We start from the raw sequence: 22467 nt of genomic DNA on the forward strand, positions 1-22467 counted from the left end.
TAAATATTAAATTTATATCTAATTAGATAAATTCTATAAATAATTGTTGTGGGCAAATAAAACTATGCAAAAGTTAAGAGTCTGAATAGATAATGAAGGGAAGTTGATTAGATATTCAAAACATACTTCAAATTATACTTTTATCAAATATAGTCCTTCCAAATATCCATCAAACATCTAAATTTTTAAAGAAAAATTAACAAAACAGTAGATAAAGGAAACAAACTAAAACGATTAATAAATTAAATTCAAATCGTACAGTACTTGTGTTACTGGCATTCTGCATCAAAATAAGACAATTAATAAAGTTGAATAAATACAGTATTTAAATCTGTTGATGAGTAAATTTGAAAAATTGCTAAAATTTAATTTTAACAATGACAAATAAATAATATAATCAATTGTTTGTTTCAAAGAGAAGGAATTTGCAGAATATAATTGGAAGTTCTCACATGTCAAATCTACTAATTTGTACAGAAAACATGAATACTATGGATACTAATCTACAAATATATCACTTATAACCTTATGATTTTTTCTCACTGAATCCATGGATTTATATATACTGTATTATATGTAATTTATTTGTTTAAGAACCTTGATACCATATAGGCCATAAAAAAAGTCACTGTGAGCCACAAGTTGACCATACTTAATCTACAAAATCTCCATAGTTAATGCATCAAGTTTCTTTTCTCCATAACTTGAATGTCATCTCTTGCATTACTATTTTGTGCGCGAGAAACCCTGAAGGAGGATGTCAAAATTTCAATTTATAGAATTCTCCAATCACACAAAATACATTTAATTTTACATTATAGATTGCAACAAGTCAATTTAATACTTACAAAAATATTCAATTCTTCTTTATTTACATTAATAAATTTCACAATTGTAACTGGTGTAGTGAAACAAACCAAAAAAATAAACAAGCCAAAATTAATGAAGAAGGCTCGAAAATACCATTGTACTTTCTTCTGAGTCAAATTTGCCCTGAAATTTCAATTTAAATATTTGAATAAATATTTATTATATTGATTAATATCAATAAATATTAACATTCTATTTTCATTATAAAAAGTTTCTAAAATTATTGTTTATTAAAAATTGAATACAGATTTTATTAACGACATATAATAAATAAATATTAGAAACTTTAATTTTTAAACTGGTATGTTATTTCAATAAGCAGAAATACAGGCAGTTTCTGGCTTTTAAACATAAGGGGCTGTCCATAAATGACATCCACACTGGAAGGGGAGGAGGTTATGAAAGTCAGACGGGGAGTTTGAACTTCAATGGCTGTCCATTTTATTTCATTAAATTTTATAAAGTTTATACATTTTATTATTCATAAAGGGATAAAAGTTTTAAGGGGAGTTGAGTTTTGTTGGATGTTTAAACAGGAGAGGGTTTGTTTGTTTTATTAAGTTATGGCAAGGCAACACTCGGGCAATATGCCTAGGGGGAATGCCTTCTGGGAGGTTTTTTTAAGGGTAACTAGCCCCTATTCAGGCATTACAGACATGGAGAAAACCCGGAAATCTCCACATGGCCAGCCCGTCCTGGCAAATGCAAACCCATGATTGAACTGCCAATGTTCAGGGAATGGAACCACTTGGCAACTGGTGGGCCTCTGAAGAAGGGAGGAAGTTATGGAAACTTGGATAGACTGGGATAATGGATATGGACAACACTTAATGTGTTCCTAAAATTGTGTACAAAAGTTGAATGTCTGAAAGTTAAACAATAAAATTAAAATTCAGTTATAAAACATAAGACTAGTAAAACTTCATGTCTTTTTCTTCCAATATCCATATTAAATCAGAGGCCAAGCTTTTTAAAAAAACACAGCTATTTTATTCTTTTCCTTTATAAACAGCAATGCATTTCAGATTAAATTTTTCTTAATTCCTCCTCAGGCTGTAAATTCACATTAACAATAATACATTAACAAACTTATTTGATATATTAATTACAAATAATATAAGATACAAAGCATTAATCTTCCAACACATTAGTCGTGCAACTTGCTTTCTCCCCAGTTCACGTTTACAATTTTTTTAATAGTTTAGTAGTACAGTAGAGCATTGTTTATCCGAATCAACTGGGGACTGGGGTTGTTCGGATAACTTATTTTTCAGATAACTGATTATATACGAAAAAATATATTAACCTATCCCATGTTGAAATTTTTTTCCATTGCATGTTGCTTCTTGTTGAATTTTCATTGATGTTAAACCTAATGTAAATTTTTTAAAATAATAATCATGGCTATTGTATTGTTAAAAATTATTTCTTTATTTTGTACAAACAAAATAAATATATTGAAAAATATAAGAACAAAAAGATTATATTTTGGAAGTTAATCTAGTATCAAAAATGTTCAATTCAGCATGACACAGTCCGACTGGAACACTTTCGGTTAACCGACATTTCAGTTCATCGGATTTCGGATAAATGACACTCTAGCATATGTCCCCATAGGGGATTAATCTCCATTCCATTATTTAAATTAAACCGATTTTTACATTGTATTATGATATGCTCTTTAAACTGTCACAAATATACATTCTTTTCTCTATATAATATTTTAATATTACTAATGTCAATTCCACAATTATTCTCTTCACAATGAGGGAACCGTGGGAACTGATATTTTCACTGAATGGCTACTTCATGCTCTTTTAGTCTTGTTCCCAGTATTCATTTTGTTTCTCTCATTTTTTCACTACAAGTACAATTTAACTTATACACAACACCTGAAAAAGTTATATTTTGTGACTGAATTTGATTATCAAACTTTACATTAAAATCCACTTTATTCTTTAACTTTGCAGCCAATATTATGTCAAATTTAGTAAAGTAATTTTTATATTTTTCAAATATACCCTGTATATAAGGAAAGAATATGTATTTATTGTCATCTTTTTTAAATTTAACTTTATATCTATTTCTTTTACAAGGTTTAATCCATTTTGTCAATAATCTATTTGGACATCCATTTAGTATAAATTTCTTAATTGACTGTTGTTGTTCTTTTACTCTATCTTTTAACATTGTAGTTCTTCTTCAAATTTTTGATAAGGCTGTAATGAAATTATTTCTTTTTATAAACACCAGACAATATAGTTTATAATTTATTGTTTTTTTAGTGTTACAGGTTCTCTCATATGTTGTAACTCTAATGTTATGATTAAATCTTTTCATTGTAACACTTAAATAATTAATGGTGTTATAATTTTCTAATTTATATTCAAATCTTATATCTAAACCTAGTTCATTAGCAAATTCTACTATTTATTTTCCATAATAATATTCTTATCATATATTATAAATATATCATCTACATATCTAACCATAAATTTAATTCCATTTAAAAGTACTAGTTTTTTTTTAAATTCAGCTCTATCATATATAATTCTGCTAATTTGGGTCCTATAACCATACCCATGCTAATACCATTTTTTTTTTTTTTTTTTTTTGGCATAAAAAACTTATTTTTAATCATAAAATAATTATTACTATAACAATATTTTATTAAAATTGTAAAGGAAATGAATAAAATAGCTGTGTTTTTTAAAAGATCTTGGCTTCTGATTTAATACTGACATTGAAAGAAAAAGATGCAAGATTTCATTGGTCTTATGTTTTATAACTGAATTTTAATTAAATTTTATATCCGTTCCATTAAAAATCTTTTTAAATTGATTTTTATTAAAAGATTTTAAAAACCTTTTTTAAAAAGTTTTTTCAATAAACATTAAACAATAGAATTGCGTGTTACAAGCATTCTATTTCAAAAAATTCCTAAAAAAAAAATTATAAAATATTTTCTTAGGTAGGAAAGTTTGAACTTTTTACAATAAATATGTTACAATGCATAAAACATTATTTAAAAACATTTAAACCATAGATTAAACAGGAAACAGACAATAAAAATTTATTTCCACAAATGCTTTTGATGTTTGCTAGAAAAATATATTATTGAAACTAAAACTGATAGAAAGTGCAAGTACACAATAATTTAAAATTTTTGTTTTTCAGCTAAATTTAGCACATACAGAAAGCAATTTAGGGGTATCAAAGTATTATGTATGAAAGAGTGAGATGTCTGAAAGTCAAATGCCTGAAAATTAATTTAATTTATAACATAAGGACTACAATAGTCAATCAAATATTTTTATTTTATATCATCACAATAAATGTAATTACCAAAATATAAATTCCAGATGATGATATTTACAGCTACACTTCTATATACTAATATATAAAGTGAGAATGTTTGTTTGCTAAAGGTAATCTCAGAATCTACCAAATTGATTTTTAAAATTCTTTTGCTGTTGGAAAGCTAATTCTTTCCAGACAAACATAGGTTACATACTATTTTCATAATAAAAAAAGGAAAATGTACTAGAACGATGTTTTTACATTTCTCTTGCATCATCATATTGTCATTTGTTCATTTGTCTGCTCCATTCAAGGTCAATTCCCTTTGACATTTAAAGTGGCTATTTTAAACTTATTATCTTATCTATTCAGTTTTGATTCATGCAGTTTGGATAATTCTGTATATGCTTTGTTTATATTGTCTTGGTCATTCATTTCTTATAATAATAAATACTCTTATGTTATCAGATACAACTATATGAAACAAATTTACTTCCCTTAGATGAAACAACTTTTGTATGTAGGCCTAGCATTTTTGTGTGTTCAGTGTTTTAGTATTAATCCTACTGTACCGTTATTTAAAAATAAGAATTAGTCTTATATTATGAGATATCTACCTATATAAATTGAATTCTTTTGGTTACTTTTAAGTGTATGTATATTTGGGTGAGCCTTATTGACACTAAAATGCTTAAAAGAAAGTCACAATTGATACAAAACACATCTGCTTTAAACTAGGATGCAAACATAGATGCCACAAACATCTCTCTGATATCCCATGGGAAACATAAACTACCATACAACTTGGACCCCTCAACTCCTCCTCTCTGATTTCATCTCCCTACCCCAAACTCCCAAACCTTTTGAGCAATCTGGACAAATTTTGCATAGTTATTCTCTACAATCCTCCAAAAAATGTGTGCTACTTTAAAATGTGCACCCTCACTCCATCCTCCTGATTTCATCCCCCACAAATCACAAATTGCCATACCCTTTGATTTGCACCACATTTTGCATAGTTACTTTCTGCCACCCTGTGGGAAACATATGCTACTCCTTATAACAAGGACAACTCAACCCCCTCCAAATTCCTGGGTAATGCTGAGCATCTTTGCTAAAAAACCAGTGGTTTTTTCTTTCATTTTAATTAAAAACTTAATTACTGAAATTAATTTTAGAAAAATATCTGTAAAAAGAAATGACTCAAGACAAGGTAATATAATAATTGTTCAAATTCTATGTACTATGTACTTATGTTATATTTCTTTTAAAGATATATTTGTATAAGATAGAAATACTTAAAGATTATATCAGAAACAAAAGAAAAAATATCCAGTGAGTAATGATAAATTTTTGTATTAAAAAAGTAAAACAGAACCAGTTGAAACGCATTCAAATAAAACCACTGTCTATACTGAAAAAATTTTGAAATCTTTATATTTTTAAAGTAATAACATATATTAAATTTTTTTGAATGTACAGAAAAATCATGTGAATGTATGAAGGAAACTCTTGAAACTCATATTAAAATTGTAAATAAAATGGAAGATGTAGTAACCTATTATTTAATTAACAAACATTGAAACATTAGTGTTTCTTATAATAAACATTAAAAAATATGTAACAAAAATATTAGCTTAATAAATTTAAATGAATTATAATATAATTAAAAGCTATTACCATAAGATATCTTCTGGTGGAGGAGCTACTGTCACTTTCCAGTCATGAGGATTTAAAACACGACTTAAACTTGAAGATGGAGGATTAGTGTTACATTTGCAACGTTTTTGATGATCTTTATAAACACTATAAACATATCAGTTTAAATTTTTCAAACAGCAAAATTAATTTAAATAAATAAATTTAATTAATAAACTAATTTAATAGTGTTATTATTTATTAATAAAAACTAATAAAGTATAATTTATACATAATAATCTACTAACAGTTCTGCCATTGTTTCATTTTGAAAAGTCACAAAAGCTATTCCTAATGGTCTTAAAAGTGAAAAAGACTTCTCTTTTTCAACAGCAGAAGTCAGTGTATGTTCTTCTCTCATATAAAAGTCTAAACCATCAACCTAGATTTAAAAATTTTTGAATTAGAAATAATAATATTTATAAATTTCAATAAATTCATCAAATATAGTTTATATTTGCTTGATATTTAAATAAAATCTAATTTGATTGTATAATTCTAATGACCCTCATAAATTTCAAATACTTTCATTCACAAGTCTTTTTAATAATAAATTTTTTCTGTAATCTTTAGATTTTAATATTTAATTAAAATAAATTTGTTAATTTATATTTAATTTTCTTAATTTTACAAAGAATATTAATTTCAAATTTAATTAATTAATTAGTAATAAAATTTTCAAGTTATACATTTTAAAATTGTTTTTAGTTTTTCTTATTAGTAATTTATTGTATATAATTTTATAAGTTCAATCTTTATTTCTACTTTAACATATTATTTTATGTAGTGAAACTATCATATTTCATATTGCCCTGAAATGTGATACTTCTAACTGCCAGTAAAATCTATTACAACTTTAAATGTTACTGTATTCTAATTTTAATAATTTATGAACAATAAACTATGTATTACAAGCAGTTCTGTTTTAATAAAACAGTTTTAGTTAAAAAGATAACACTTTTTCTCTAACAGCAAGTTTATTCACAATACTTTTAAAAATTTTGCTATTATTAAATATTTTAAATTCTTCATTAACAGATGATAAATTCTTAGAACTTTATATTTATATAAAAAAATTATTAATGTATAATTTTGTTTTAATTCTATGATATTAGTAAGCATAGATAACATTACTTCTTTGCAACAGAGTCCACAGAAACATATTCTACCACATTTATATGGTCTTATTTTGGGTCTGGCACCTGTTTCATTTAGCTCTTTTTCACACCAAATTCTTGCTTGGGTAGCTACCTCTCTAAAAAAATATTAGACATTTAATAAAATTTTCATTCTATATCATATCTATTTCAACAAACACTGATAATTTTAAATTATTTTACATTCTTCTTAAAAATAAAATAAATTTTGTTACTTTTGTTATCTTTAAAGAAATTCATATTCATAAAAATTCATTAAAATCTAATAGAGATTATGTTATGTCAGAAAACACTAATTATGAACACATATATTTTGAAGATCTTACAAAGGATCTATATGAGGATAAGTATATTATTAAAAATTGGATTTTGAATTATATTCCAAAATTTAGAATTTAAATATGCAGTCATATTTCAATATCATAAATTTCTATATTATGAATTTCTCTTTCCAATAAATTTTTCTGTGAAATGTTGAAAACATATGTCTCTTTTTCATTAAAAAAAAAGGCATTTTAATTTAAGTCAAATTATAATTTCTAGCTTGATAAATGTTTTTAATAGATTACAAACTTGAAAATCAGTTATGCATTTAATATAGCTTGATTTATGCTATTTTTTAACATAATTTTGAAATAAAAAGTAAAAAACAATAAAATATAAGTGATTATTCTATAACATATTTTAGTAAATCAAATTTATTATTTCATTTAATTTTGTAATTTATGTAAAGCTGATCATCGGATTATGGAATTATTATAATTTGTTTTGTATTACAATGTCATCTTTTTTACTTAATTTGTGAACATTAAACAGAAGCAAAGAAAAAAAAAAGTAAATTAATTTTCAATTTAGGTTAATTTAATGCAACTAATTTACTAGAAATGAAGTTTAAAATCTGTTAAATATTTGTAACACATGAAATTTTTAAATTGTTTATCACTTATTTAAGTTATGAATTACAATAGAATTTAGTTACCTTCTTTTATCTAATTTATTCAAATGATTGATATCATATGCAAACTGAATGTCTTGCACAATACATTCTGGATAAGCCTCTCTAAAAATAAATATTAAAACATTTAAAGTTTAGTTGAGTTTTATTTAGAATTTGATATATAATAAATTAAAATATCACAAGATTATATTTCAAAAGTTTATTAATATCAATTTAAACAAATATAACTTATAAAAATAAACTGATCCAAGTTCTTTAATATATTTCTAATAGTAACTGTAGTAATTTGATCAAATTTCATATTATATATTTTAAAACATATTAGAAATTTAATATATAATATTAGCATTTCAATGTAACAACTTTAAAAAAATAAATCAAGCATTACATTAAAGCAAAAATATTAATTTTATTTTAAAATTATAAAATTAATTATTAATCTATTTAATTATAATTTAATAAAATAATTAACATTTTAATGAATAATAATTGATTTTCAACTATAATTGAGAGGGTTGGGGCAAGATAATGCCAAGACACATTTTTAGTCAAATTGAACTAATTATGTCATATGTATGTAAACACAGTAGACTAGAATGTAGTTTTTCAAGAATTTCCTGAAAATGCCATTAGATAACAGTATATGCCATAGAGCTACATATTGCCCCAAACAATTCCTGAAGTTTCTGGCAGCAAGATAACATCAAGCATCAGTCATTAGAAACAGTATCAAGGCAGGCAAGGCTATGAATTCAGTTGAATAATGAATCGGGTGATTCATTGGTCAACAAGGACATGGATTCTTATTATCAACTGCCAGGCACCAATGATCCAACCATGAAGAGTAAAACTGAGGTTGCTTGGCATTATCTTTATCTTCAAATATGACTTTCCATGTTTCATCAGCATGCACAGTTACTTCTTTTTCACAAATGAAATTAATTTTCTATTGTAATTGAAGTAATCATGATTGTTTTGCAAGGGAATGAATTAGTTTTTGTGATTAGGTTAATATTAAGTATGCAAACAAATGTGGTTTGGCACTGTTTTCCCACATTTACAAAACCCAACTCAAAACACAGATGGGTCTGGAACTTGAGGATAATGTGACATGAAAAGAAGGAAAATATAGGTACTTTGAGCTTCAAGCACAAATATAAATGACCTCAGCAAATCAAGAAAAACAAAATACAAGAAGTCACAATTGTTCCAGTTTTTTTACTTTTGTTATTGTCCAAAAATCAATAAGAATCTCAATTCATAGACATCATAAACTTATAAACTGATATTCATATTATTTTGTACATATAATAGATGCCAATAATTATATTTTATTTAATTGCCTAACAATTGTAATGTTTTCAAAAGAAATTTATGAATAAATGCTGAAAAATAAATACAAGCAAACCTCCAACATATGATTATTGTTATTCTTTAAGGTAAAGATAGTGCCAAACCACAAAATGCTGACACAGTGCTTCTGAAAAGATTTCAATACATGCATTGTAATTCTTCATAAATAATGCAAGTACCTCTTCAGAAAAGCTATAACTATAATAAAGAAGCTGCAAACACACATTCAATTACCAAATGTGATTTGGCAATTTGATCAACCTTTCAAATTGTATTCTCTCAAAATAGTGGCAGGTATGGCACTATCTTGCCTTGGCCCCCTCAATTTATTCAGAAAGTAACTATTAAATAAAGGAAACCAAAATATTTATTTCTTTTGGAAACATTTTGGACTATTTTAGACCATTATCAGTACTCAAGTAGAAATTAGATAAAATTCACAAAATAAAATACTGTATAAAATTATACAGTTGACATTTAGAATAATTTAAACTTAAATTTTAAAATGCAATTGAAAAATAAACTATAAAATTAAATAACATAAATTTAGAATGATTCACATTTGAATTTTAGAATATATTAAAATTTACAAATTTAGGCTGTAAAAAATAGAACATACATAATATTGAAATAATATGTGATAAATTTACTGATTATTAATGTAGAGAAATTTTAAATTTAAATATAATCATAAAAGCTTCAAATATTAAATTGTTATATGATAAGTGTGAGATTAATCTTAATTACACTTGGTTAATAATTTTGTACAATAAGTAGAAAATTGTATTATCTAGTAAAGACTATTTAAATATGGTAGAAATTTTACACAATTGTTTATCATTTATCTAAAATATTAAGTCAAAATTTCAGATAAATCAACTGTTTGAAAACTAATCATTTAATCAAATTCATATGTAATCATATGTGAATTGATCATATATTTATTCATATGTCAAATTTTATAAATTATAATAGAAATTTTGATGGAGCAGAAAAAGCTTAAAGTACTTTCAAGTTCCATATATTTACCATTGAGACATGAATAATTCTAAATGGAATATAACATTACATAACTTATATTCCATTTAGAATTCTTAAGTTATTGATGAGTATATGGTACTTGAAAATGCTGAAACCTCTCTCTGATATTTTCTACTCCATTAAAACAATTTTATTATAAATTTCAAAATGTTTGGAATATTAATCTTGTCAAATTTTACAACTTTTAAATCAATTTGGTCCCATCTTATTTTCTAGTAAAAAAATTTCAAAACATACCTAGACAACTTAATTATCAAAGTTTTAGTCTCTTACGACTCACTTTAATCAAGTCTTTTTACTTACTTAATTAAATGAACATATATCTTCATTTATGTTAGTAAATATACAATAATTACTGAAAAAAAGCACACTCCCTTTAGCACATTAAAAATATGTTTCCAGTTGTACATTTATGTAAACATTAATTCAATCTAGTTTTTAAATCAATTCAATATAATCTAAGATCTTTAATAAAATGTTTAAGCAATGTGCAGAATATATTTTGACAAGAAAATAACTTACTGAAAATGTTGTATAAGATAATCTTTATAACAATAATCTCTAGGAATGCCATCTACCATCAATGTTCTTGTTACCTACAAAGTAATTTTAAAAAGTCACAATAAACATATTGATAATAAAACATTAAAAAGCCAGTTATCAATCAACAAATTCCTTAATTTAAAATATTCTAATTGTTAAAAATATTTTTGTCATCATAATTATTTTAATTATATATACTATTTAATATATTTATTCAGGTAATAATACTCACAAAGAAATATATAGCTTATTGGAAATAAGAGGAGATAATTATTATTAGCAAACTTTTAATTCACACTTTAATTTTATTATGAAAATATTTTAAATATTTAACTTTCCATCAAATGTCAGAAAATAATATTTAATATGATTCAAATGAAATAAATCTTATATATAAATCAAAGGATATTTTTAAGCTTGCTTTTTGAAAGTAATAAAAAAAATCAATTCTATAATGACAATAATTATTTTACTGAAATATCAGTAAAAGTTATCTTTCATGGTTAAATAAAAGAACTGGATGTTTGCAGTTAAGAGACTTCACTTTTACAATTCTTATGTTGTCATCAGTAGTATAATAACAGTATTAAATGCAACTAATCTTAAAACTGTTTTTGACTACTGACATTTTATTGTTACATGATCCCGTTTCTCATGATACAATATTTATTTATTTCAAACAAACAAATCAAAAAAATCAGAATATCCAGCAGAATAATTAATTTAATAACTAAATGAGCATTTTCAATCATCTTAATTAGTCATCATCAGGTTTTAAATACATTTGACAGAGTACATAAATTAGAACATAAAATCTTCACATCTTCAAAAACTAGAAGTTTATAAAGCAACTAGAATAGCAATAGTCATCAATTACAAAGAAACAGAGACAATTTCACCATCTTGAAGGTCATTTTTTGAGGTACACTAATGAATGCAACACCTTTACCAACTTTATGTAGACATTGTTTTATTTGTTTTGATACTTATATCTTCTCCATAACACACATGACTGCAACCAATGGAAGAATTTTTTAAAAGAAAGAACATTATAATATTATGTTCTATGCAACTTTGCAATTCTAGTAATTTTGTGTTTACTTCCAAAGAACAAGAAGCAATCAAGTATTAGATTATATGTTCTAATTTACATTCTTATATCAAATGTATTTAAAACCTGATGACAACCAATTAAAACATTGAAAATGTTAGTTTATTTATTAAATTAATTTTTGCTGCTGGATACTCCACTTTTTGTATCCTGTTTTGCTGTATATTAATTTATTTCTTCTTTTTATTTGGTAATTTTAGAAATCTTTCTGTACATACATGTTTAGCTTTTTGCAAATACTTTTATGAAATACAAATATAATGTAATACTTATATTAAATATTGATATTAACAATAATGAACAAGTAAACTACTAATTTTTTAGTAGTGCAAAAACATTATATATATTCTTAGTAGTATAGTGGTAAAGGTTGAACTTTCCTTATGCATTGCCATGAATAAAAAATAAAGTAATAAAATGCATATGATGACTACAAAAGCTTAATTGGCATGATTATTATAACATAAACATGAGTGAAACTACTACAGTATTAAACATTCTAGATTGTAACACCTGGTTCTTACTACAATAATATACACATCAGAAAACAGATTGTGTTTACAAGTTGAGTCAAGCTCAACTTTGTAAACACAATCAAAATAGTTTGTTTAATTTAAGGATATATTTTCAAGTATATAAATTACTGTAATAGTTTGTAATAGTTTTTAAATAAAATAAGATTATCTAGATTATCTAAATTATTCCATTATTGATATTTTAATATTTCAATTTATTTTAAAAACTGATAAGAGGAAATAAAAATCTACTAACTATTTTTATTCTTTCCTATATTACAATTTATAAATCAAAAATTATGTTCTTATATTATTTCCAAAGTAAAATATTAATATTTTATATAAATTTTCAAATGAATAACATTTTAAAACATAAAATTTGAAAAATAGTTAATTATAAGAAAATTATTAGCATACATCTGTGATATTAACTAATTATAAAAATATATTTTTATTTATTTGTTCTTAAAATTTATTTATTATATTATTAAAATTTTCATATTCTCACCAAATTTGTTTCTTCAAACTTTAATGTAAGAGAAAAATGTCGGAGAAAGGATATAACCAATGGTAAAAACAGAAAGGATAACAAAACATGGATCCATAACAAAGACGACCTAAATAGATAAAATCAATTAATAAAATGATTCCACTTAAAAATTCTGTATATTTAAAATATCTATAAATAAATCAAACTATTTTGTAATATTATCTAATTATGATTGAAATAATAATCATTTCAAAAACACAATTGTTACTAGTATTATAAAATTAAATTGCTTTTGACACTTTTATTGGGCTGCAATTTGAAAAAATTGTAGACCTATAAATTTCACTGTTGTCTGTCCATCTGTTTTTCTTTAATCTCGAGAGCAGAATTAGATAGACAGAATCCAAGACCCGATATGGAAACCTTAGAAGCAGGAGGCCCCAATTAACTACTTATGAACTTCTGATGCAAACTGGAAGTCACATTATTTCAATTCAAAACTTTTCCCTGAAAGCAGTTAATATATGATTGGCATGTCTCTATTGTTAAAGGAAGAGTATAATGTACAAGAGCAAGCCACTACTAATTTGAGGTGGAAAGCATACATTTTAAATTAAATTAAAAATATGATTAAAAATTGCAGCCTGGCATTGTGATGATGTCACAATAAATAATTGCTCATTAATTTATTTAAACATTACTACTAATAGTATCAAAAGCAATTTAATTTTGTAATATTAATAATATATATTTTTGAAACAAACATATGTATATTACTTCCAAAGCAAAAAACAAACAATAAAAAGGTCACAAATGAAAAACCAAAAACAGTTTTAATATTTAAAATCTATCTTATATGTTTAACAATGTATTATTATTATTTTTTCTATAATTTTATTAGAAACTATAACAGAGGTGGGCAAGCAAGAGTTCAGTGGGAGCTGAAATGTAGGTTTTGCAAAATGCATGGGAGCCGCAGTTCTGTACTGTGGTGGCAGATAGTATGGTAAGGCAGGGAAGGATAGGGTGCCCCCATCTGGGTCAAGAACTTGTTTTAAAAGAATAGATTTGAAATGTCAATTTAATTTATTGCACCAATTTGGAAATAAATTACTAAATATTACATATTTTCACAAAATTGTGGAAATAAAATTGCAAAAATAATAATAAAAAGCAGAAATTAGCACTTTCAGCAAGAGTCGCATGTAACTCAAAAAGAGTACATGCGGCCTCGGAGTTGCATTTGCCCATGTCTAAACTATAATATAATGTTACATTTAGTTTTAATTAATTAGTGAAATTTCTAAGAATCTATATAAATATAATTAAAATGGAATATACAGGATGTTTCAAAACTCATGGGCAAAAATTTAAGAGGTGATAGAAAACATCTAAACAAGCAATTTTCACCATATAATGCTTGGGCGGAGAGCAAGCAGTGAACTGCTAGACGGCGCAATAATGAAAAGCATAAAACACGAGTTTTCTTACACATAGTCATTTCTACCGTAAATTTCAGAAGGCATGGCAACGTATAGTAGTGAGGAAAAGGCGGACATGCATATCCGTTTGGTGTTTCGTTCTTTCATGTGACAGTAATGGATACCTCCTAGCGATTCACTGCTAGGAGGTATCCATATATATATATATATATATATATATATATGTTGTTTTCTCCAGTCCCAAATAAGGACCCATATATATATATATATATATATATATGGGTCTTATATATATATATATGGGTCCTTGTTTGGGACTGGAGAAAACAACAGATAGATGTGGGAAAATGACTGATATGGAAACAATAGATTGAGGTTTCACTGTATATACATATATAAAACATTTAGCAAAGAAATTAATCTTTATTGTTTTTATAATATTTCAATATTAAACTAATACTTAAAATAAAGATAACTTACTCAGGATTTAAATTTGTAAGGGTTGTGTGGCTATAAGTTGTAGAATTTCCTTCTGAAATGTTTTAAAGCAATTTCAGAAGTTACATTTAAAACAAAAATTTTAATTATAAATAAAATTTATGTTTATTTCATTGTGAAAAATTAAACACAATTTTTTTATAATTTTTGTAAAGTAATAAATTATAGATTAATAATTTTTATTATTATTAAGTGTATCACACCACTCTAATCACACATACAGTGTTACAACATTTTATTTTCATTGTTTATTATAAGATTAATACAAAACTAAAAAGAAAAAAAATACATTTGTTATCTCGTAATAAACCCTAAATAATAAAAAAATTATTAATCTATATTTCACTAATTTACAAATCATAATAATAAAAGAGTAAAATGTTTGTAAAAATTAAATCCTTTTTTATAAGTTTCTTTTTCATATCTTAAAAATTTAATCTTTATTATACAATTAAATAAATAAATATAATACAAATGTATTTCTTTAATTGATGTTTTCACTAACAAATCATTTTTATTAATATTCCTAAATCTTAAAATTTTTAATTATATTGAAATTAATACATATTTAAAATTTATGAAAACATAAATCACTAACAAACAAATGATAAAACTGAATTCATTATCAAGTTATAACCTAGCTAATTTATACAGATATTATATAATTTGGACTAAAGATAGGCAATTAATTCACCATCTTGTACTAAATTTAATAATTAGAATTACATTAATTAATTTGGAATATTTTGGAAAAAAGAGTGATCTGGAGTGGGACTCAAACCTGCAATTTCCATTTACTATGTAGATGGCATTAATTGCTTACTTTTAGTTCAAATTATACAATATCTGTATATTTAATTAAATTATAGCTATTAGAAATCTAGCTTTATTATTTAATTATTAATATATAATTTGGGCTTGGTTTTTTATCATCATTGTCATCATCAGCAGCAGGAATACAGGTCAACATAGTGAAAAAAATCAAACTTTTATACTAGCATCCACTACTTTTTCCAAATTCTCATATCAACAGACAAGTTTTTAGCCTGGAATAAAATTAAATTCATTTCCTCTAAAACCTGCTTAACACTATCAATCCATCTTCATCTAGGCCATCCCTTTGGTTTTTCTTTTTGATTTTAGCTTTGAATACCTGTTTGGCCAGTCGGTCTTCTCCCATTCTTTCCAAATGGCCAAACCACCTCAGATTAGCCAAGCTTACTCTTGACTGAATATTTGTTATCTCAAGGTTTTTTTTCTCATGTCTTCATTTTTAATATGATTTTGCCACTGTATCCATCTATTAACACCACTACTTTTTCTAAAATCTCTCATTTCTGCTGCTTCTAATTTTTGGTCAATTCCCTTATTTCTCACCAAACTTCTCAGAATCATATGTCAATATAAGTTTAAAAACTGTGTTGTACACAGCTAGTTTTGTTTTGTGACTTATTTCTTTCTTGTTCCAGATATATTTCTTCAATTGGCTCCCTGCCTGACCTGCCTTGCTTAATCTATTGCTGATTTCCAAATCTAACTTTCCATCTTTGCTAAAGATTGTTTCCAAGTACGAGAACTTATTGATATGTTCTAAGCATTTGTTACAAAGTTTAACTATTACAGTCTCTTTCTCTCTACTAATAGCCATAACCTTTGTTTTGAAGGTTATGGCTATTAGTAGAGAGAAAGAGACTGTAACAGTTAAACTTTGTAACAAATGCTTAGAACATATCAATCATAGCAGATTGACATACTGAAATTCCAACTTTCCTCTAAATTATTTAAAGATTGCTGGAGGGCCTTGGGTTTATTGTTTAGTAGGACAATGTCATCCGCATAGAGTAACAAACCAATTTTTATATTTCCCAAACTGAAGTTTGTCAACAGTTTTGATTCTTTTATTAAATTATTCATGAAAATTATGAATAATAAAGGAGACAATATGTTAACACATTCTTGCCTCACCCCTAGTTTTACTTGGAACCAGTCACCTATTTGTCCTTCTTTCCTTATAGCTGATTTGCAGTTCCTATACAAGCTTTGGATTCCCAAGTAGAGTATCCTTGATGTCATATTTCTTAAGAACTTCAAAAAGTAATCCTCTAGGCACTATCACATCCCTTCTCCAAGTCAACGAATCCCAAAGTGTAGTTTCTTGTTATATTCCCATGCTTTCTCTGTCAATTGCCTTAGTGCAAATATTTGATCTTGGCATCTTCCGTTTGGTCTAAAACCTGTCTGTTCTTCTCCTAGGTCACTTTCAACTATTCATCTGACCATTTTTTCTAAAATTATGACATAAATTTTAACTGGTACACTGAAGAGTAAGATTCCTCTATAATTACTACATTCTGTTTTACCTCTTTTTTACGAATTGGTGCAATTAAAGCTTTTCCCCATTCCTCTGAAACCTTCCCTTCAGACCAACATCTTTGAATAATGTAATGTAACCACTGTACTACTGTTATTCCCCCATACTTTAGCATCTCATTCTGATATCATCTACACTGGCAGCCTTTCCACATTTAATGTTTTTGATGGCCTTATCCACTTCTATAACCGAGATAGTATCCAATAATTCCAAAATTTCTCTTGTTCGGCTAAATCTGTCACTCCTTCATTCAGTAATTGTTCAAAGTATTTGCTCCATACCTTTAGAATATCTTTTTCTTCTGTTATAATTTTACCTTTATACCTTTATCATTCTTTATTCCTCTAGCTATAGTTTTCCCACTGGTTCTGAGTTCTTTACTACTTGCCAGAACATTTTGCTCCCCTCTTTATACTTGCTTTCTATTTGTTCCAAAATTTTCCTAGCATCTTTGTTTAGCCTTCTTTACAAGTTTAGATGTCTTACATTTAGCTTTATAATCTAATAGGATGCTTGTGGTCTTATTTGCCAGATATCTTTTATAAGCCATATTCTTCTTTTGTACTGTTTGTCTAACCTCTTTGGTTTTCCATAGAGTTCTAACCTTACTAGCTTCGCAAACAACTTCCCCACATACTATTTTTGCCATTCCTCCCCTGAATCCATTTTGGTAATGGAGATGTTATTAGTTGTGGTATTAACTATATTTCTGTATTTAATGGCATTTAGAAAATCCAATAATTTTTCTATTTTTATCTGTTGTATCACTGTTTTTTACATCTCCTATTCCTAATATTGATAACTGTTTTCCTTTTCTCAGTACATGATGATGATCACTATCAACTTCGAAACCTCTGAAGACTCTTGTGTCTTCAACTAAACGGATAATGTCCTTCTCTAAAATAATATAGTCAATTATGCTTTTCAGATTTCTAGTATGTTCTTTCCATGTGAATTTGTGACTCTCTTTATGTTGGAATATTGTATTAGTAAGCACTAGTGAGTGACAAGCACAAAACTCGAGCAGTCTTTTGCCATTGTTGTTAGGTTTTTCTTTCTCACCAAACTTACCTAATATGCTGCTATAGATGTAGTTGTCATTTCCCACTCTACTATTAAGATCTCCAGCTAGAACTATTTTTTCATCAGTATTTGTCTCTACTGCTGATCTCAGAAAGTCATAAAATTTTTCTATATCTTCCTTCTTTGAGCCTTTAGTAGGTCCATAGTCAGATAAATCTCATTATCCAGTTTCCTATTTTAAATTTTGCCCAGATGACTCTGCCAGAGAGTACTTCCTATTCTATACAATTATCTTCCATAGCAGATGCTCAATGCAAGGACAGTGTAGCCATCATTCCCTGAGTAGATCAACTTATATTTATTGTTTAGGCTTGTCTCTCCAACTTTAATTTTCTTAGTTTCAATAATACCTGCCATTTGTACATTATACTTTTCTAGCTCTTCAACTAGCTCTACTTCCTTTCCATTCAGACTTCTAACATTGATGGCATCAACCCTGATTTGTACTCCAGTAGCATATTTAGCACTGTGTGTCCTGATTCCCTGACCAACACAGTGGGACCTTGTTGACCCAGGCGACGTCCCAACTGGTATGACTTTCTGTTGATTTGATTTACCATGCTTAAACATTTTAACCGATAAAGAGATCCATTATGGTTGGTTAATCCTATCACAGCAGCCCATTCTCATTCACATTGATAGCCCAGTTAATTGGCTATCTATTGCTAGGTTGTCCCATGAAGGATGAGGAATGGACATTAGGTTGAGTCCCCAGTTGGTTCCTCATGTGCTTGACTATCTAGGGAATGTGAGAGTCTTCCTCTGGTTGAAAGACTCAAACCTTTAACCACCCTTGATTTTTTATATGTTCATAAATTACTAAATATAAAAAATTTAAGATGGATGTTTACATATTGTAAAATTTTGTTAGTTGCATTTATAAACAAGATTATAACAGATGTTTTCAATAATTCAAAATAATTTATTAAAATATGTTAAAACAAATTTTACCACATCATCAAACACATTCAAAATTATATCACACAAACATTTTACATAAACAATAAAATTTCTACTTGGGAAGTTGACGAGCAAATTTGAAAACATTTACAGAATAAAATCAAGATGTGTAAAAGACAGACATTATTTCTAATAAATTAAATTAATGTTAACATTTTCTTGTGATATATAAGTTAAGTTACATAACTATATAAAATAAATATATATGATATATAGAAATTAGTAATTTCAATGAATTTTCAATTATGAATTTAATTAAAAATAGTTATACCTAAATTTCCTTGTAAATTAACTGGGAGAACAACACAGAGACAGATAACACAGATTACAGCTACATAAACAATTATGTGACGTTGAAATGATAAATACTGTACTGCATCGTGTCCACATTTCTTCAAGATCTGCTCATCTCTAAAATAAATAAAAATTTCAAAATTTAAACCTCAATATAATTGTTTTGTAAAAATATATATATACATACATTCTTTTATATATTTAATGTAAAAATGAAACAAAGTTTTTAACTAGTGCAGTATAAAAAAAAACTCAAAAAATTCAACAATATAAAAACTCAATCTCTCTGATGTTATGATAATTTTATGAAGAGGAAAAAAAATATAAAAATAATTCAAAGAAAAGAACCAAATAGATATAATTTCTAATGAATTTAGATGCAATATCTCTTATACAGATAGTTAATATCAAAACAAATATAGTGAAACCTGGTTAACTCAAATTGGTTGGAGAACAAATTCGAACTTTGAATTAAAAAGTTTAGAGTTATGGAGGTTTATCTAAAAATCAAAAATACACAAAATACACAATTTATGTGCAAAAAAGAGGAAAAGTAGTGAAAAATGCTCAGCAATAAAAAAATAAAGGAAAAAACTAATACCTCCTCAAAATAATCATAAACTTAATGAACCATTTAAAAAATGGCTGAAATTTACATAGTAAAAATATTGAATAAAAATTTTTTTTGGTATTCCTCAATATTTTCACTATATTTCAATATATACTCAATATTTCACTATATACTCAATATTTCACTAACCATCCAAATACTTTGAAACAGACCTCTATGGAAATAAGTTGAAGTACTCCCTTTTTTTCATTATCAACTTTATAAGTATTGGAGACATGCAAATAATACATCTCTCAACATTAAGAGCAGCTCTTTATGAGCATTTAGTGCAATAAAAACATTGTTTTTTTTTATTTTTTAATGATTTTCACTTTGTATGTAGCACTAAATAATGAAATGATACCAGTAATAACCAGCAATTTACTAAATAATAACAAAAACAAACATTTGATGATTTTTAAATCATCACCCGCCATGTTTATTATTATTATTAAACAAACAACACTACAAAAACCAGATACATTATAATACTAAAGCCAATCACTGCCATATGCCATCATAATTAAAATTATAATTATTAAATTTAATACAAGATGGCGCCTAATGCCTCCCTTTAGTGTCAAATAATAATAAATTTGGTAATTTATTATTATTATAGCCATTATATAGCCCAATGACATACAGCAGTGGTTGGCATTATTATTATTATTATTATTTAATAAATTGTTGGATATTACTGGCATCATTTTGTTATTTGTAATTTAATTTAATTTTTTAAGTATTGAATAGTTATTGGTACATAGCACTGTAATGTAATAAATTGTTGTTTTTTTTTATTTAGTATATTTTTTCAAGACTTTGCTCATAACATACTCTTTAGCATTTCCCCACTGAAGTATGCTTAACTATATTTGGCCATATTTTCAATACCATTTTTAATAAACTGAAAGCAAATAACTTACTTGATTTTAAAGATTGCTCTAAACCATGAGAATAAACCCTGCAATTTTATAATTCTTGAATTAAAATTGTTATTAAATATTAATATTAAAATATAAGATATTTAAAAGTAAAAGAAATGTACTTTAATTTTTATTTAAGATATAAATAAGCAGTATAAATAATTTTCTTAACTGCATAAGTATCCTATATCACTAATTTAAAATATTGAATTTATATTAGAAACTTAATCTAATTACATATAAATACATACATAATAAAAAATATTATTATTTTAAATAGTTTTGTTTTAATTTTGTTTCACTAAAAAAAAATTCATTTACTTTAACAATTTTGTTAGTTTTAAAATTGCTTAAGAATACAATCATAAATATACAAATGTTAAAGATCAGTTAAAAATTAAAGATTAATGAAGTATTTCCATAAAAAAAATATATTTTGAAACCAGAGGTTTGACTCTATCTGTTAATTTAAAATTATATTTTAAAAATAAATATTAATTGTTTAATATGAATTTTTATATAAAAGATCAAATAAGAACTAAAAACATAGCTTTTAGTTTAGTTTTTAGTTCTTAAAACAAAGGCCAAACACAAAATATTTATTCATCAAAATAGAAAATCTTTAATCTAATTAAAGAACTAAAATTAGAATAAGACCTTATCAAAAGCAAGATTCATATCAAATGAGTCAATAGATTCTGTTTCTTCATTTTGTATCTGGTTAGTGCCACTCTCTCCATAAAATAGTGATGTCCATCTATAAAGTAAAATAACTTTATTAACTTATAGTACAGCCCCAAATTTAATAACAAATAATTTCTATTGCATAATGTAAATTAATCTTTGCTAATACAACTACTGTATATCTTGGCAGATAAGATGATAGTTGAATCATGAAAAAAGGCCCCCAAAATCTTATAGGTCTTATAGGTCAGATACAAAAAAAAATTAGATTAAAATTTATATAAATTAAAACCATTATAAAAAAATGGACAAACTGTAATTATTTACTAGTAGAGAGTAGGGTATGTGCACAAAATAGAATAGCCCATACGACATTTTTGTGAATAGTCAAGGTCATTACCCAAATGCCAAATCAGTGCAAATGTTTGCAACAATTGTAAGGCAGTGCTGCCAGATGCAAGAAAATAAAATTTGTTCATTCAAAAAATTACAAATAAGACATAATTCGGTATACGCTATACAGTATTATTATTCAGATGACGATCGCTGATCTAAACTAAATTCAC

The 22467-nt window shown here is 25.8% G+C and overlaps 1 protein-coding gene across 3 annotated transcripts in view; it reads right to left on the reverse strand.

Moving 5' to 3' along the window:
* Tmem63 (transmembrane protein 63) overlaps positions 1–22467 on the reverse strand; it is a 175155-nt gene that overhangs the window by 33268 nt on the left and 119420 nt on the right. For all 3 annotated transcript variants that reach the window (XR_010879850.1, XM_067263938.1, XM_067263937.1), the window contains 11 exons: positions 21875–21974; positions 21218–21255; positions 19662–19801; positions 14959–15010; positions 13055–13163; positions 10900–10973; positions 8005–8085; positions 7003–7123; positions 6117–6250; positions 5851–5976; positions 849–993 (listed from right to left, as the gene is read on the reverse strand). Coding sequence is in view for 2 of the 3 variants with exons in the window: in XM_067263938.1 (XP_067120039.1) it covers positions 849–993; positions 5851–5976; positions 6117–6250; positions 7003–7123; positions 8005–8085; positions 10900–10973; positions 13055–13163; positions 14959–15010; positions 19662–19801; positions 21218–21255; positions 21875–21974 (1120 nt within the window). In the remaining variant the exon portion in view is untranslated. The remainder of the gene's footprint in view (positions 1–848; positions 994–5850; positions 5977–6116; positions 6251–7002; positions 7124–8004; positions 8086–10899; positions 10974–13054; positions 13164–14958; positions 15011–19661; positions 19802–21217; positions 21256–21874; positions 21975–22467) is intronic.

Source organism: Centruroides vittatus, unplaced genomic scaffold (genome assembly GCF_030686945.1).
Source record: "Centruroides vittatus isolate TY-2023 unplaced genomic scaffold, ASM3068694v2 contig_18, whole genome shotgun sequence".
Classification (NCBI taxonomy): Eukaryota; Metazoa; Arthropoda; class Arachnida; order Scorpiones; family Buthidae; genus Centruroides; species Centruroides vittatus.